General features: G+C 42.3%; 1 protein-coding gene across 3 annotated transcripts in view; it reads left to right on the top strand.

Moving 5' to 3' along the window:
* Frs2 (fibroblast growth factor receptor substrate 2) overlaps nucleotides 1-7,926 on the top strand; it is a 79,033-nt gene extending 71,107 nt beyond the window's left edge. For all 3 annotated transcript variants that reach the window (XM_036169848.1, XM_036169847.1, XM_036169846.1), the window contains 4 exons: nucleotides 488-674; nucleotides 1,682-1,840; nucleotides 2,283-2,446; nucleotides 4,347-7,926. In XM_036169848.1, the coding sequence (XP_036025741.1) occupies nucleotides 488-674; nucleotides 1,682-1,840; nucleotides 2,283-2,446; nucleotides 4,347-5,288 (1,452 nt within the window). In that variant the 3' untranslated portion in view covers nucleotides 5,289-7,926. The remainder of the gene's footprint in view (nucleotides 1-487; nucleotides 675-1,681; nucleotides 1,841-2,282; nucleotides 2,447-4,346) is intronic.
* Nucleotides 7,927-15,243: the final 7,317 nt, after the last annotated feature.

Raw genomic sequence — 15,243 nt, 5'->3', positions numbered from 1 at the left:
CTGTCTGCTTCGTGGTGGTACAGCATCACCGTAGTCTGCGTGAGCAGGACTCTGAGAGACCGGGCGGGCACTGTCTGCAGCCTCACAGGCCTGTGTCGACCCCTTGTGAGGGCGCACCCCAGTGACCCGAGGACCTCCCAGATGCCCACCTCCTGCAGTCAGTCCTGCCACACAGCACCGCCACAGTGATGACCAGGCCTGCGGCACATGAGCAGCCAGGGGAACAAACGTGATAGGCGTCTCCTTAGTTTTCCTGTGGTCCTTTGTGTCCAGGTCGCACACAGTTGCGGTCATCGTTTCTGTAAAATGTCACTTTACAGTCGCCTTGTGGTCCTGTCACGTGTCAGCTTTCTGTCACTGTGCTGAAGTCTGGTGTTGAAGACGAGTTTTATTCGGGTCCGTCTTGGAGGTCCAGCACATGATCTGTTAGCCCGCTGCTGCGGGACAGGGCGTGTTGCCATGTCACATCACTCGTGCTTCTTTTTAGGTTGTTAATGTGGATGATGATGGGAATGAGCTGGGCTCTGGCATAATGGAGCTTACAGACACGGAACTGATTCTATACACCCGTAAACGCGACTCGGTCAAATGGCACTACCTCTGCCTGCGACGGTACGGCTATGACTCCAATCTCTTCTCTTTTGAAAGTGGTCGAAGGTGTCAGACCGGACAAGGTAGGAGCCTTTATTTTCTGCAGGGTCTATCGGTTACTCCGTGCACAATGTTTCATTGCTGAAGGGAAGACTGGGAACGTTGGCACACGCTTGTATACCTAGCATTGGGAGATAGAAGAAGCAGGAGGATTGCCTCAAATGCTACATAGCCAACTCCAAGCCAACCAGGTTTAAAAAGGAAGACCCTATGCCAATAAAGAAATAACCCACAAAACTCCCCAAACAGGATGGTTTAAAAAAAAAAAGGTAAATTATGGCCAGGCTTGGTGGTGCACATCTTTAATCTCAGCACTCAAGAGACAGAGGCAGGTAGATCTCTGTGAGTTCAAGGCCAGCCTGGTCTACAGCGTGAGGACAGCCAGGGCTACACAGAGAAACCCTGCCTTTAAAAAAAAAAAAAAAAAAAAAAAGATTAATTGTGAATTCATTTATCAAGTATGCACTAAACACTTTGCCTATGGTAGAAATAAAATCGCTAATTATCCCTACTAGTGGAGTGGCCTTGGCAAGTTATGTGCCTTCTACTGGAATTTTGTAAATGGGGGATGATAATACCTGCCTTATAGAATTGTGACAGTGAACGAGTACATAATTATCCCCCAGCCAGGCCTGATCAGTGGTAAAGCATTGCTTTGTTACTGGTGACTGGGCTCCCCCTGCTGTTAAAGCTTCTGGAGTCTATGTGCAGATCTCCTTTGCTCTGCTCTGGACATCCTTTCAACAAACAAAAATTATCTGGGAACTTTACAGCTCTATGCCTTGAAATAAGGCATAGTAATTTATTTATCAGAAGTTATTTCTCTGTTGGCACATTAGGATGTGTCTTAGTCAGTGTTCTATTGCTGTGAGGAGACACCATGGCCAAGGCAAACCTTATAAAGGAAAGCATTTCGTTGTGGGCTTGCTTACAGTTGTCCTCATGGCAGGGAGCAGGTTTTGCACACATGGTGCTGGAGCAGTAGCTGAGAGCTACTTGATTTTACATCGCTCTTGATTTTTATTTGTAGGAATCTTTGCTTTTAAGTGTGCCCGTGCAGAAGAATTGTTTAACATGTTGCAAGAGATTATGCAAAATAATAGTATAAACGTGGTGGAAGAGCCAGTTGTAGAGAGGAGTAATCATCAGACAGAATTGGAAGTCCCCCGAACACCTCGGACACCCACCAGTAAGTAACCATTCTCCCTCTCTTTTCCATGCCAGACGTTTATAAGATACGGGTCATGGATATTTAATCTATAACAGTCAGAAATGGTGATCATCAGCAACAAAACCCCTGTTAGCTTTAGCTACAAACTTTTAAAAATGAAAACATTAATTATCACACACGACCTAAAATGTGACTTAAAAGCCAGGAGTATAGCTCAGTGTTGGAATGCCTGACTGTGTGTCTGTGAGGGATGACAGATCCTTTATCACAGCCCTGCCAGAAAGAACAGTAGCTGATGCAGTAAGACTGGGTGAGCTGCTGTCTGTGTTCTAGTTTCTGTCTATCTGTCCTGACAAGAATGTCTCACTAACTCAGTACGGATTAGATTCTCACTCATTTTCATTCTCTGCCCTACTCCCATATCCTGTCTTTGTCCTCAACTCAATAAACACAAACTCAGCTCCAGGGTTTGCTGCTCAGAACTTACCTAATGGATACCCCCGCTACCCCTCCTTTGGAGATGCCTCCTCTCACCCCTCCAGCCGGCATCCTTCTGTGGGAAGTGCTCGCCTACCCTCAGTCGGTGAAGAGTCTACACATCCTTTGCTTGTGGCCGAGGAACAGGTAAGCGGCTGCCACTGTGTGACCGCAGAACCCTCTGTGCAGTGAAGTGTTGTGGGTTAATACTTGGAGCTTGTATTCAGTATGAATTGTAACTTCCACTGTGAATTACTTCTGCATTGAAAATTGCAGAAATGGCCTGTATCTGCTAGCCTGTGCTGAAATATGTGCAGTGTTAGGGGAACTTAACTTGTTTTGAGAAAGGGTCTCACTATGGAGCCCCGGCTTGCCTGGAACTCACTATGTGGACCAGGCTGGCCTTGGACTCCCAGAGAGATCTGCCTGCTTCTGCCTCCTGAGTGCTGGGATTGAAGAAACTTCCGAGGAGTTTATGTGTCCATAGAGAGGTCCATCTGTCAATGAAGAAAGACAACTCAGTCGGTTCTTAGTGGGTTAAGAGTTGATGCTGCTTTTGGTGTTTTCGTCTTTGTTATCAGTGAACTACAGATAGAAGGGTAGGAAGTTTACCTTTGTAAGTTATGTGATCATTTGTCAGTAAGGGACTTTTCGTGTTTTTAAAGTAATTTCTTTGTGTTCTTTATGTAATAAACATTTTATATTATTTACTATAATTACATTTTCCTCAGTTTTGCATTTCATTTTGAATCCTAAAATTTTTAGGTTTCGTCTTCCAGGTCTCTTTAGATTGTCTTTCTAAATTACCACTGAGCTTTCCTAAGAGGTTGTATTGTCTTCCTGGGTGGCATCTATATATTTTATAGAACTCTTCCATAGGGGTTTTCTTTTGTCAGATTGGATCATAAGGAAATAGTGATGAATTGCCTTCTCCTTTCCGGTTCTCCTCTTTCTTTCTCCCTTCCTTTCTTCCTTCCTTCCTTCCTTCCTTCCTTCCTTCCTTTCTCTCTCTCTCTCTTTCTCTCTCTCTTCCTCTCTTTTTCTCTTTCTCTCTTTCTTTCTTTTCTTACTTGTTTTTCAAGACAGGGTTTCTCTGTGTAGCTTTGTGCCTTTCCCGGATCTCACTTTGTATACCAGGCTGGACTCGAACTCACAAAGATCTGCCTGCCTCTGCCTCCCGAGTGCTGTGATTAAAGGTGTGCACCACCACTGCCTGGCTCCTCATTATTTCTTATTTATGAACCATGTTTTAATGCCTTAGCAAGGTTTTCTAAACCAGCTGCAAAATAATAATCCTGTTTCGTTCTGTTCTCCTTCCTTCCTTCCTACCTACCTACCTACCTTTCTTCCTTCCTTCCTTCCTTCTTTCCTTCCTTCCCCCGTTTTTGAAATAGGGTTTTATTATGTAGCCTATAGTAGCCTCAAACTTAGCTATCTTCCTGCCTCTGCCTCCAGAATACCAATATTATAGGTATGTGTCACCATGATCAATACAATACTGTATAAATGTAATGCTGTGTGTTATTTTAAAGTAGTTATTCTTTTTTTACAAATGAAGAGATTTCTGCATTCTTTCCTCTCCTCCAGTCTTTTTATTAGATAAAAAATAGGTGGAAAATTTTAAGGTAACAGTCTATTTAAAGAGGAAGTAATAAAATTAAGTCAGCTAGGAACGGTGGCACAGACATTTGGGAAGGAGAGGCAGTTGGGTCTAGTTTGATGCTAACCTGGGCTGCACAGTGAGACCCTGTCAATAAATAAATAAAATGAATTAACATGACCAAGGTCTTTTAAAAAAATTTATGTGTATAGGCGTTTTGCCTGTGTGTATGTCTGCACCCCATGTGTGGAGTGCCTGTAGGGGCCAAAAGGAGGCGTTGGAGTTACAGACAGTTGTGAGCTGTCATGTGGATGCTAGGAATTGTGAACTCAGGTCCTCTAGCAGCTAAGTTCTTAACCACTGAGCCATCTTTCTAGCTCCTTCATTAATCAAACAGTTTTTGCTCTGTACTTCACACTTGACTGATTTGCTTTGTGTTCTTTTTAGGTACATACTTATGTTAACACTACAGGTGTGCAAGAAGAGGGAAAAAACCGTGCAAGCGTGCACGTCCCCCCAGAGGCAAGAGCTTCTAATGCTGAAAGCAACACACCAAAAGAAGAACCAAATAACACTGAAGACAGGGACCCTCAGGTTCTTCTTAAACCCGAAGGGGTCAAGTTTGTGTTAGGACCAACCCCTGTCCAGAAGCAGTTAATGGAGAAGGAGAAACTGGAGCAGCTGGGAAGAGACCAAGTTAGTGGGAGTGGTGCCAACGGCGCCGAGTGGGACACTGGCTATGACAGTGACGAGCGGAGGGATGCGCCCTCCGCTAACAAACTGGTGTACGAAAATATAAATGGGCTATCTGTCCCTAGTGCCTCAGGGGTCCGGAGAGGTCGTCTGACATCTACCAGTGCCTCCGATACTCAGAACATCAACAACTCGGCTCAGAGAAGGACTGCATTGTTAAACTATGAGAATTTACCATCGTTGCCTCCTGTTTGGGAAGCCCGCAAGCTAAGTAGGGATGAAGATGACAATTTAGGACCAAAGACGCCATCTCTAAATGGCTTCCATAATAATCTGGACCCAATGCATAACTATGTTAATACAGAGAATGTAACTGTACCAGCAAGTGCTCACAAAATAGACTATTCGAGGCGTCGGGACTGTACCCCGACAGTCTTTAACTTTGATGTCAGGCGCCCCAGCTTAGAGCACAGGCAGCTCAATTACATTCAGGTGGATTTGGAAGGCGGCAGTGACTCCGACAACCCTCAGACTCCTACCACTCCCCTTCCGCAGACCCCCACCAGACGCACGGAGCTGTACGCCGTGATAGACATCGAGAGGACTGCTGCCATGTCCAGCTTGCAGAAAGCACTACCACGAGACGACGGGACATCTAGGAAAACGAGACATAATAGCACTGACCTGCCCATGTGAGCCTGGAGAGCGTTCCGTCGCCGTTTGCACCGCCGTGAAGTTTTTAAAATGAAGATGTGATGCTTCATTGTCATTTCTCTACTAACTCCTTTATAGACCGATCCGTTGTTTTCCGAATAGTTCATGTGCATCTCTAAAGGGAATTAATGTAGAGCAGGTACTCCTTAAAGAACACTAATTCCATTATATTCTACTCATTATTGTACAGCAGCATTCCCATTTTCACAGTGCCTATTTAAAATGAGATTGGAAGTGAATGACATGCTGGTTGATTTTTATTCCATATCCAGGACATATGCATATCTTTCACGTCTAAGTTGTGTTGGCGTTTCAACCTTTCATAAAGTCTCTTGATAATGTGCATTGCTGACATAACTCTAGGCTTTGAAGGTAGGATTCACTGCTTACAGTGTATGGTCTCCAGCATGGAACATGAGGAATCTTATTTCGTTAATTAAAGGCTTTTTGACTTGGGCCAAAAAAGAAAAAGAAACAAAAGAACCACACCTCCTTTTGTACCAGTCAGCTCCTCTGTCTTCAGTGTTACTAGAAAGAGTCCAGTATCATGAATATAGTTCTGTATTGGAAGGCAGGCAGGAGACAGCGTTTTGTTTACTCATCTCATGGTGTCATTTGAAGGGCATGCCCAAATATCTAACTCAGAATGACAGTGGGTTTAGGAATCAGTCTCAGGTCACTTTACCCAGAAACATTTGAAAAATCCACACCATGATCTGTTGGCGTTTCTCTTCGATAGGTTATTGGCAGCACATTGTTTTCTGGAGACATCTGTGCCATGAAATTCCCATTTAGCTTGAGGTTTTTTGTTTTATTTTTCCCTTTGGTGTTTGGGTTGTCTCTGTTTTGTACCATCTTTCTCAATTTACAATGCAATGTTTGAGCTTGTGTATCATTTTGGAATGGGACTGTGTCTATTGTTAATTAGTCTGCATTTTGTCAAGTTAGGGTCTTGAAGGTCCATTTGGAGCTGACTGTTATTTTCTAACAGGGTTGCTCTTCTTGTCCAGTATTTATTTATCTGCTGTTTACGTGTCAAGTTGATGAAAAACCGTTGTCTTAATTAAATGTCATTTGTGTGATCTCTTTAGTAGCCGAGAAGAAAAGGAAGATACTCTTAGGCATGTGAGTTCCCCGAAGGTACCACCCTCCCCGTGGGCACGTGCCCCGGCACTTTCACTGGGATTGCCTCGGTGGCCTGGCTGCAGTCCTGCTCTGCCCACCCTGCTGTGCCCGGGCTCACTCGCATTAGCCCCTGACTTTGGTGAGCTGTTGAGATCGTTGTCAGCATAGCAGGTCCAGGGAAGGCTGGACGTGGTGTGATTGTGTTGTAATTGAGGATCTGAAATGAACTGAAGTTGACAGAAACTGATGTCGAACTCTTGAAAATCAAGAACCCTCCAAATTCCCAACCCACTGTAGAAGAAAGAGAAGGGAGGAAGGACAGGCAGCCTTACAGAATATTTTACTTTTTTCTCTAAAAGGGGGAAGTTTGATATCATGGTCTGGATATACCAGGTGTGACCAAGATTGATTTCACAAGCAAAGGTTTCAGTCATAGAACATTCAGTATGTCCGGGAACTCATCACACAACAGTGAGCAGATCAGCAGCAGAGTGGAGCCATTCTGAAAATAAAATAAAAATGTTGTCCTCATCGTTCTTAGTGCCATTGGTTTATAGCAGAATTTTCTTTTTCCTCCTCTTTTCCTCTGTAAACTTGGTGCTTACTGAAATGTTCCCTGTTCTCTAAGAGAGCAATGGCTAGGTGTGCAGAGTTCATGTTTAATATGCTGTTCCGTTTATTCTCTCTTCTGAGCAGAGTGCTAATTGTGCCAAATGCCAGTGGTGGTTTTTGAATGTGGGTAAGAACTGATGGCCACAGTGCTCACAGTCTCCTCTGTCCCAGCGTCAGGACAGCCCAGCTCTCCAGGGAGAGAGGGCTGGTCTGTTTGGCCATGCTGCGTGGTTTCTTCTTTCCTTCCTTTGTTCTCTCTGCATCTCCCTTCAGATCTGATTTTACACTTGTTTGGTGACTCTCCTGTGATCACTGCAGTTTATGCTTTAAGAATACAAATGGGACCAATTTGTCTGCTAAACATTTGATTTTAGGGTACTCTGTGAATATTGATCAGGAAGAGGTAAACAGGTGGTGTTAATTTCTAGATGTCTTCTGGAAATTACCTTTGTTTCTATTTAATCAGTCATTTAGAATACCACTGTCCTTGACAGTAGTTTCATAATGGGCATTAAGCTCTGTCCTGGAAGAATGTACCTATTACTATTTGAATTTTAAAGTGAGTTATTTTATTGGCACATACTTGTGGCCATATGTCTCAGATTTTCTGAGACAAACCTAATTTTAGATAATTGGTTTTGTTGATTAGACCATGAGATCCTGCTTTTTGTTTTTAGAAATAGAATCCTTGCTCCCTTGTTTTTCCCGAAGAAAATGATACAGATTTTTATCCATATAGATCAGACAACATTTTCCCCAGACCAGGGGTGAAAAGTGATAGGGAGATTGCTAGTGTTTTTCTGAATGTCTTACTTCTCAGTTTCATCTTCCTTTGAAAAAATGAAAATATGGTGCCTTCCTTCCTTTTCCTCCCTCCCTCCCTCCCTCCTCCCCTCCCTCCCTCCCTCCCTTCTTCCCAGGAGATTGGCAAATAGTTCCTTGTATTTCCTGCTGCTGTGGAGTGATGAGACATGCACTTTACTCTTAAAGACTCAGCAAAAAGTTTTCACTTCTCAGTAGATCCAGAATAAATCATGGTTGGGACTTAAGAAACTTTGCCAAGCAATCTTCGTCATGACAGTCATTAATGTTGACCCCCCAATAATGTTATAAGTCAGACTGATGTGTGTTTATTCCCCCCACTGCTCCCGCCTCAGATCTGTGGCACAGCATATAAAAATGTACCTCAATAATGTTCTATTAAAAATGGGACAGGGGCCTTATGTTTTCATAATTCTCCAACAATGTGCCACCACGTATTTGCCTCAAGGTAAAGGTTTTAATGAGCTAAAGAGTACTTCCCAGTTTCCCCTGTGCTCTTTTCTACCCATAATGCCCAAGTGTTTTTGTGCAATGTGTAGTGTGTATGTATAAATATATATATGTATATTCTTGAAATAGACATAACATCAGAAACATCATTCAGAAGTAATGTATTGGCATCTCATTCATATTTCTGATGTGAACTATATGGTACTATTTACTTTTTCCTTAACGTTTGCCAAATTTGAATCAAGGCATTGGTACGAAATTACAGAATGTATAGGAAACATTTTGGCTTGAAAAGTTAACAAGGAAAGTATTCAGACCTACCACAATGTACTCTGCCTAGACCAGCCCCTGTCTACCTGCTGCCCGTTCCCCATTCCTGCTTCCTCATCTTTCAGGGTGTATCAATTCTTTTCTGCATCCTGGAGTTGAATTTCGCCGGCAGTTGGACCAGACAGCATGGAAACAGGCTGGTATCAATAGTACAGTAGTCCCCAGGGTGCCACATTTGCAGTAGTAAATGCAAATAGATGTTTTATAAAGGGTAAACTTGTGTTATGTTTCTATTTTCATTACATTGTATAATAATGTAAGATTATTGTATGTCCTAATTTGCATCATAAATGTTTTTTTCCTACATAAAGGCATAAATATAGCAACTTTGTATAAAGGTAGCTTATTAGATTTTAATTTTTCTTTTATAAAAGTTGTCTACAGTGGGACTACCATTGCCAAATTGTATATGAGATATGAATTTTACCCCTATGGTTAATTTCTTTTCTAAACATTCCATATTTCTCTGATGAAAGATGTGATTCTGTACTATGCATAAATTGTGTTTTAATGCTGTTTCATATCAGCATTTTAATTTTGGGTTTGCATTTTCAGTATTGGCAAAACTTAACCACTGTTAATTAAAATCAAACCTTGTTGTATATGTAACAGCATCATTTGCCCTACACCCCTTCTTGCCCTTTGTTCTTTATCTCCCTGTCAGTGCCAACTTCATACGTTTTGTAGCATGGCAATAAAATATAACTTTTACACTGAGGCCACGTGTGGCTTTTTGGAGGCAGTGGGGTGGGAGGGTTGCCACCTAGTTGCCCTGGTATGTAACTCCTTTGCCATGTAAGCCATGTTGTCAGGCATAAGAAGTTATATATGATGTAAACATGCTTTTAAGGACAAGTGTGGATGTGCTTTAAAACTTTGTTTTTAATGGAACAAGTAATAAATAACTAATTTTTAATATTTGCAAAAGTCAGAGTTCTTGAAGTACAATCAAATCTTTATTAACTGGAGTACTTAAAGAATAAGCTAATGGAATTTTGTTAAACAAGGGCTAAGCAACACTTTTTAAAAATTCTTATTTATTGTGGAGTATTAGTATACTTTACTATCCTAAAATTATAATGTGTAAAATATGGTTTAATCTTAGACAATGTAGCATCTTGCAATGCCTTACTGTTATCATTCTGGCATAAATATCCATGATGAGGTACTCAAGTTGATACTGGAAGCTGAGCTGACTATACACTGACCTTAAGCATTCATGAAAAACTGCTTTGTTGAATAAAATCTGATGAGTTCTTATGGTCATTTTTCCCTTATTGCCAAAAGTAGATTGCAATAAAACCCAAATAAAAGCTTGGTTGGATACTTTTAAAGTTTTACTGTATTTATATTCCATATATTACTTGACACTTTATGATAAAGGTTACATTTTTTTTTAAAAGACATTATTGTTAAATCATCCTTAAGTTGGGGGTGTTGTTCTTTGTTTTTCTTTTTGGGGGGCCTGCCACCCAGCTCCCAAATAAATCCCACACTGAGGCTTATTCATAATTATAAATGCCTGGCCTTAACTTGGCTTGTTTCTTGACAGCTTTCCTTAACTTAAACTTAACCCTTTTGCCTCTGGACTTTCCCTGTTCTCTTCTGTAAATCTTACTCTTTCTCCGTGGCTTGCTGTGTAGCTGTGTGGCTGGCCCCTGATGTCCTTCTTTGGCTACTTTTTCCTCTCCTTGATCTTCCCTTCTATATATTCTCTGTTCCTGCCTCGCTATTGGCCATTTATTAGACCATCGGGTGCTTTAGACAGGCGCAGTAACACGGCTTCACAGAGTTCAACAAAGGCAGCATAAACAGAAGTGACACTCCTTACAGTAATACCCTACAACACTGGGGAGTGGTGGTGTGCGTGCAGTGCAGTGCCCTTGTAGGCCAGAAGAGGAGCTTGATTCCCAACAGGTAGTGTTAGCCATCTGACTGTGGTTGGTGAAGAACAAACCAGGGACCTCTGCAAGACCAGTGTGTGCTCTTAGCTATGGAGCCATATCTCCAGCCAGGTTTGTTTTCAAAGTGAACACGTATGTGCTGATTTGGCAGACTTTCTCACTATCCAATGTGCGTGGTCATTCCAATTTGTCTTTCTCAGTTCTAGGAACCCAAACCTGATTTTAGCCACTGAATGAGATTGCCAAGCCTTGTCTAGTCCAGCAGGGGCGGAAATCACCTACGCAGTGTAGGGGGTACACATTCCACACATTAGAGAGCACTCAAATTGGGTGTGTACATGTGTCACACACTAGAGAACACTCAATTGGTCATGATAATACAAAGCATCTTGAATCACTAGGGTGCTCATTCTCAGAATTTTAATCCTGCTTTGGATTATTTATGTATTTTTGCCCATGAAGATCTTCTGAGGACAGTAACCTGTTCACGTGTTCTTATTTAGCAGGTGGGCTTAAATTAGGCCCTGTGCTGGTCCCTGGAAAGAATCTATAGTTAGACCATCACTAAAGATAGAAGGCAGTGTCTTTCCTCCCAGACAACCAAGCCCTGAGACATAGCTTCTGTATTACAACCAACTGCTGTAGGAACTTTAGAACGAGGTAGCCAGTTTCCTTAGAATTGAGGAGAGGGTTACTTTTTAAAAAATGTGTGTGTGTGTGTGTGTGTGTGTGTGTGTGTGTGTGTAAGAGAGAGAGAGAGAGAAAGAGAGAGGTTCTAGAGACGTACTTCCTCTTGAATATTTTATTCAGTGATGTGGTTAAACCCGTGTGAATCCTAGGACATGTGCATAGGTTATAGAAGAAGTGTTTCTTGTGTACTGTAGCTGCCTCATGTAAGTATGATAGTGGTTCTTTTATAGAAGCTCCACAAGCCAGGCAGTGGTGGCGCACGCCTTTAATCCCAGCACTTGGGAAGCAGAGCCAGGTGGATCTCTGAGGACAGGCACTAAAGTTACACAGAGAAACCCTGTCTTGAAAAACCAAAAAAAAAAAAAAAAAAAAAAAAAAAGCTCCACATATCTTTGAAAAGTTTCCCCTACTTACTACCAGAGAGCTCAGTATTGTCCCCATTGAGAACCACAGGATCCAGAAGCTACCTCTAAACACAGACAGCAAAAAGCACCTGTAATGTAGTGTATTGCTTTGATACCGACAAGTTGTTTTTTTTTCCCATAGAAATTAGAATTTTGGGGTTGGGGATTTAGCTCAGTAGTAGAGCGCTCGCCTAGCAAGCGTAAGGCCCTGGGTTCGATCCTCACTCAAAAAAAGAAATTAGAATTTTGACTTATGTAGTGCCTTTTTAACTACCAGGTACTACCACAAACGCTAGCTTATTTTATTTAAAAACATGAAAAAGTTTATGTGTATTTGTATGTATCTGCATGTGCAGATATCCTTGGGAGCCGGAAAGTGTCAGATTCCCTAGGTTGGAGTTACAGGCATTTGAGAGCTCCCAGATAATGGGTGCTGGAGACCAGACTCTTGCAAGCACTCAGAACTGCCGAACCATCTCTCCAGCCCTGTCAGTTTTCTTTAAAGACTCTCCTGGCTGTTTTCCATCTGCAAACTGTTAAGCAGCAGCATTGCGCCTGGTGAACGGTAGGATGATTTAGTACCAAACAGCAAGAATCCAAGTAGGCCTTGACTGTGCAGTCCTGACTTCCCTACTCTAGTATTAGGAAAGTTCTTGAGGAATGCAGAGACCTCTCATATGTTGTTATTTTAATTAGTTCTTTTGCGCCAGATATAACCAGTGGTTCTCAACCCATTAGTCACAACCCCTTTGGGGGTCAAACAAACCTTTCACAGGGGCCACCTAAGAGCATCAGAAAACACAGATATGTATATTATGATTCATAACAGCAAAATTACAGTTGTGAAGTAGCAACAAAAATAATTTTATGGGCCGGGTGGTGGTGGCGCACACCTGTAATCCCAGCACTCGGGAGGCAGAGGCAGGTGGATCTCTGTGAGTTCGAGGCCAGCCTGGTCTACAAAGCGAGTTCCAGGATAGGCTCCAAAGCTACAGAGAAACCCTGTCTCGAAAAACCACAAATAATAATAATAATTTTATGGTTGAGGGTCACCACAACATGAGCTGTATTAAAGGGTCGCAGCCTTAAGGCTGAGAAGCACTGCTCTAGACAGTGACTTCCTCCTTTTCCTCAAGTCACCTCTATCTAAAAACCTTATATGACAGAGCTTTGCATGTTATTCCAAGCACAGCAAACCATACTGGAGTTATAACTAACTTAAATAGAACTTGCCATAGCCCAGGCATCCTCGAAGCAATTTAGTCTTGCTTTTATGAGATGCACATTCTGACTCTGTCTGTTTCATACACCAGGAAATTGAGGCCCAGAGGTAAAGTAGCTAGAGGTGGCCAATGAACAGACAATTACTAGAAGAAATTCAAACCTCAGGGAAGGAAAATTGAAGCCAAGCAGTGGTGGCCCACAGCTTTAATGCCAGCACTCAGGAGGCAGAGACAGGGGAATCTCTTGAATTAGAGGCCTGGTCGACAGAGCGAGTTCCAAGACAGCCTGGGCTCCACGGAGAAATCCTGTCTCAAAACAATCGAGGAAGGTCACAAAGACAGAGTGGAGAGAGCCGGGAGAAAACAATGTGAGGGATACAGAAGGGAAATAAGCGTGGAGACGTCCATGGAAACACGGACCCCACAGTCTCACTATTTCTGTGGACCCTGGAACAGACCCAATATAAATTGCTATACAATTTATAGAGGATGTTTTAGGGGTAAAAATGATACAGTCAGCAAGTGGGACTCTTTGGGATAGCTTTCAGTGAGCGAATCCATTCAGAGGGCCTTTGGAAGCCCCAGATTACAGAACTAGCTGTAAAAACAAGTTGAAACTCAAATCATTGCAGCTTGGTTCTAGAGGTTAGATGTTTAACCTCTCAGGTGTGGGAGACGCACCAAGTGAAGGGGAGGCGGGAGAAACCAAAGAGCTAAAATCTCTATAGAGTGAGTCCCCATCGCAGGGGGCTCCTGGCTTCCTCTCATCTCATCTACAGGATGGCAGGGTCTGGCTCCTGGCTCCCATCCAAATGTCCACCCACTCTTCCGAAGTCTAACAGGAAGGGGGACACAGAAATCCCATCATCCACAATCTTGAGTTGCCTGCCACCCCCTGGACAGGAGAGTTATAACTCCTAGTAAATAATCTGTCCACGATAAAAGCAGCCTTTTAAAATGTGGGGGTAGGTTAGCGTCTCAGAGTGACTTGCTTCCAAATACCACCTGGGATCTGCCCATTAAAATACATTTCCTGCCAGGCGGTGGTGGCGAACGCCTTTAATCCCAGCACTCAGGAAGCAGAGCCAGGCAGATCTCCATGACTTCCAGGCCAGCCTGGGCTATAGAGAGAGTTCCAGGACAGGCACTAAAACTACACTGAGAAACTGTGACTCGGAAAAAAAGAAATACATTTCCTAATAAAATTTCCCTGCAACAGAAAACTAGTAAGTTTCAAATAACAATTGGCTGGGTCTGAACATACCCCTTGTTACAGTGGACTTAGGACAATGTAAACCAGGGTCACAGACTTATTTAAAATGACTGTTATAGGCTCTGCGTACCCATAGACTATCATAATCACGTAATTCTTTGTAACTGTCACAGGATGAAAAAAGAACATGCCCTTCTTTGAACAAAGCTTCACGGGCATCAAAATACTAATTTCATGAAATTCTCCATAGCTTGCCCACCCAATATAAATTAAGTTACTATATCTGAGAGTAGAAATAACTAAAAATTAAAAATGCCTTAGTGTTAGCAATTGTCAGAAATATAGGTACTTGCTAAGTGATCAAAGAGAAAAATGTTACCAGAGGATAAAAGAAAAACTTTTTTTAAAAGATTTATTTATTATGTTACAGTGTTCTGTCTGCATGTATCCCTGCATGCCACAAGAGGGCGCCAGATCTCATCACAGACGGTTGTGAGCCACCATGTGGGTGCTGGGAATTGAACTCAGGACATCTGGAAGAACAGCGAGTGTTCTTAACCTCTGAGCCATCTCTCCAGCCCTAGAAAAACTTTTTTTTTTTTTTTTTTTTTTTTAAAGCATTGAAACCTAGGATTTCAAGAGTAAGAAAGAAACTTTTTTAATAAACTGAAATATTTGTGAGCTCCATTGAGGCGTCATGGAATAGTTATATTAGTTTTTGTTTTTGTTTTGTTTTTCTCCCCCGGGGAAAAGAAAATGAAGAGAAAAACCTAAAACGTATAACCAGGGTCAAGGTAAAGTCTCAGCTAAGCCTCACTAGACCTTGTCCTAGGCAGCTAATATCCAATTACAGCGTTTTAAAATTAAAAGAACTCCAGGAGTCGTACTCTGGAGGCATTGGCAGGTGGATCTCAAGAATTCCAGGCTAGCCTGGTCTACATCTTGAGTTCCAAGCCAAGCCAAGAGCTATACACTAGACCCTGTCTAAAAAATTAAGTGAAGATTCCTTTATAATGATAATGCTTGAAAGTAATAAAAGTATTATTTAGTAGTATATTGGTACATAATCCCCCCCAAAGGGGGGAAAAACACGAAAAATTGAGTGGATGCCTCCATGGAGAGTAAATGATGGAAATGATTAGTGTGCAACACTTGAAACTGTAC

The sequence above is a fragment of the Onychomys torridus genome, chromosome 20 (genome assembly GCF_903995425.1).
Source record: "Onychomys torridus chromosome 20, mOncTor1.1, whole genome shotgun sequence".
In the NCBI taxonomy this organism is placed as follows: Eukaryota; Metazoa; Chordata; class Mammalia; order Rodentia; family Cricetidae; genus Onychomys; species Onychomys torridus.
Note: the sequence above shows the minus strand (reverse complement) of the source record. Positions and strands in the feature narration are given on the sequence as shown.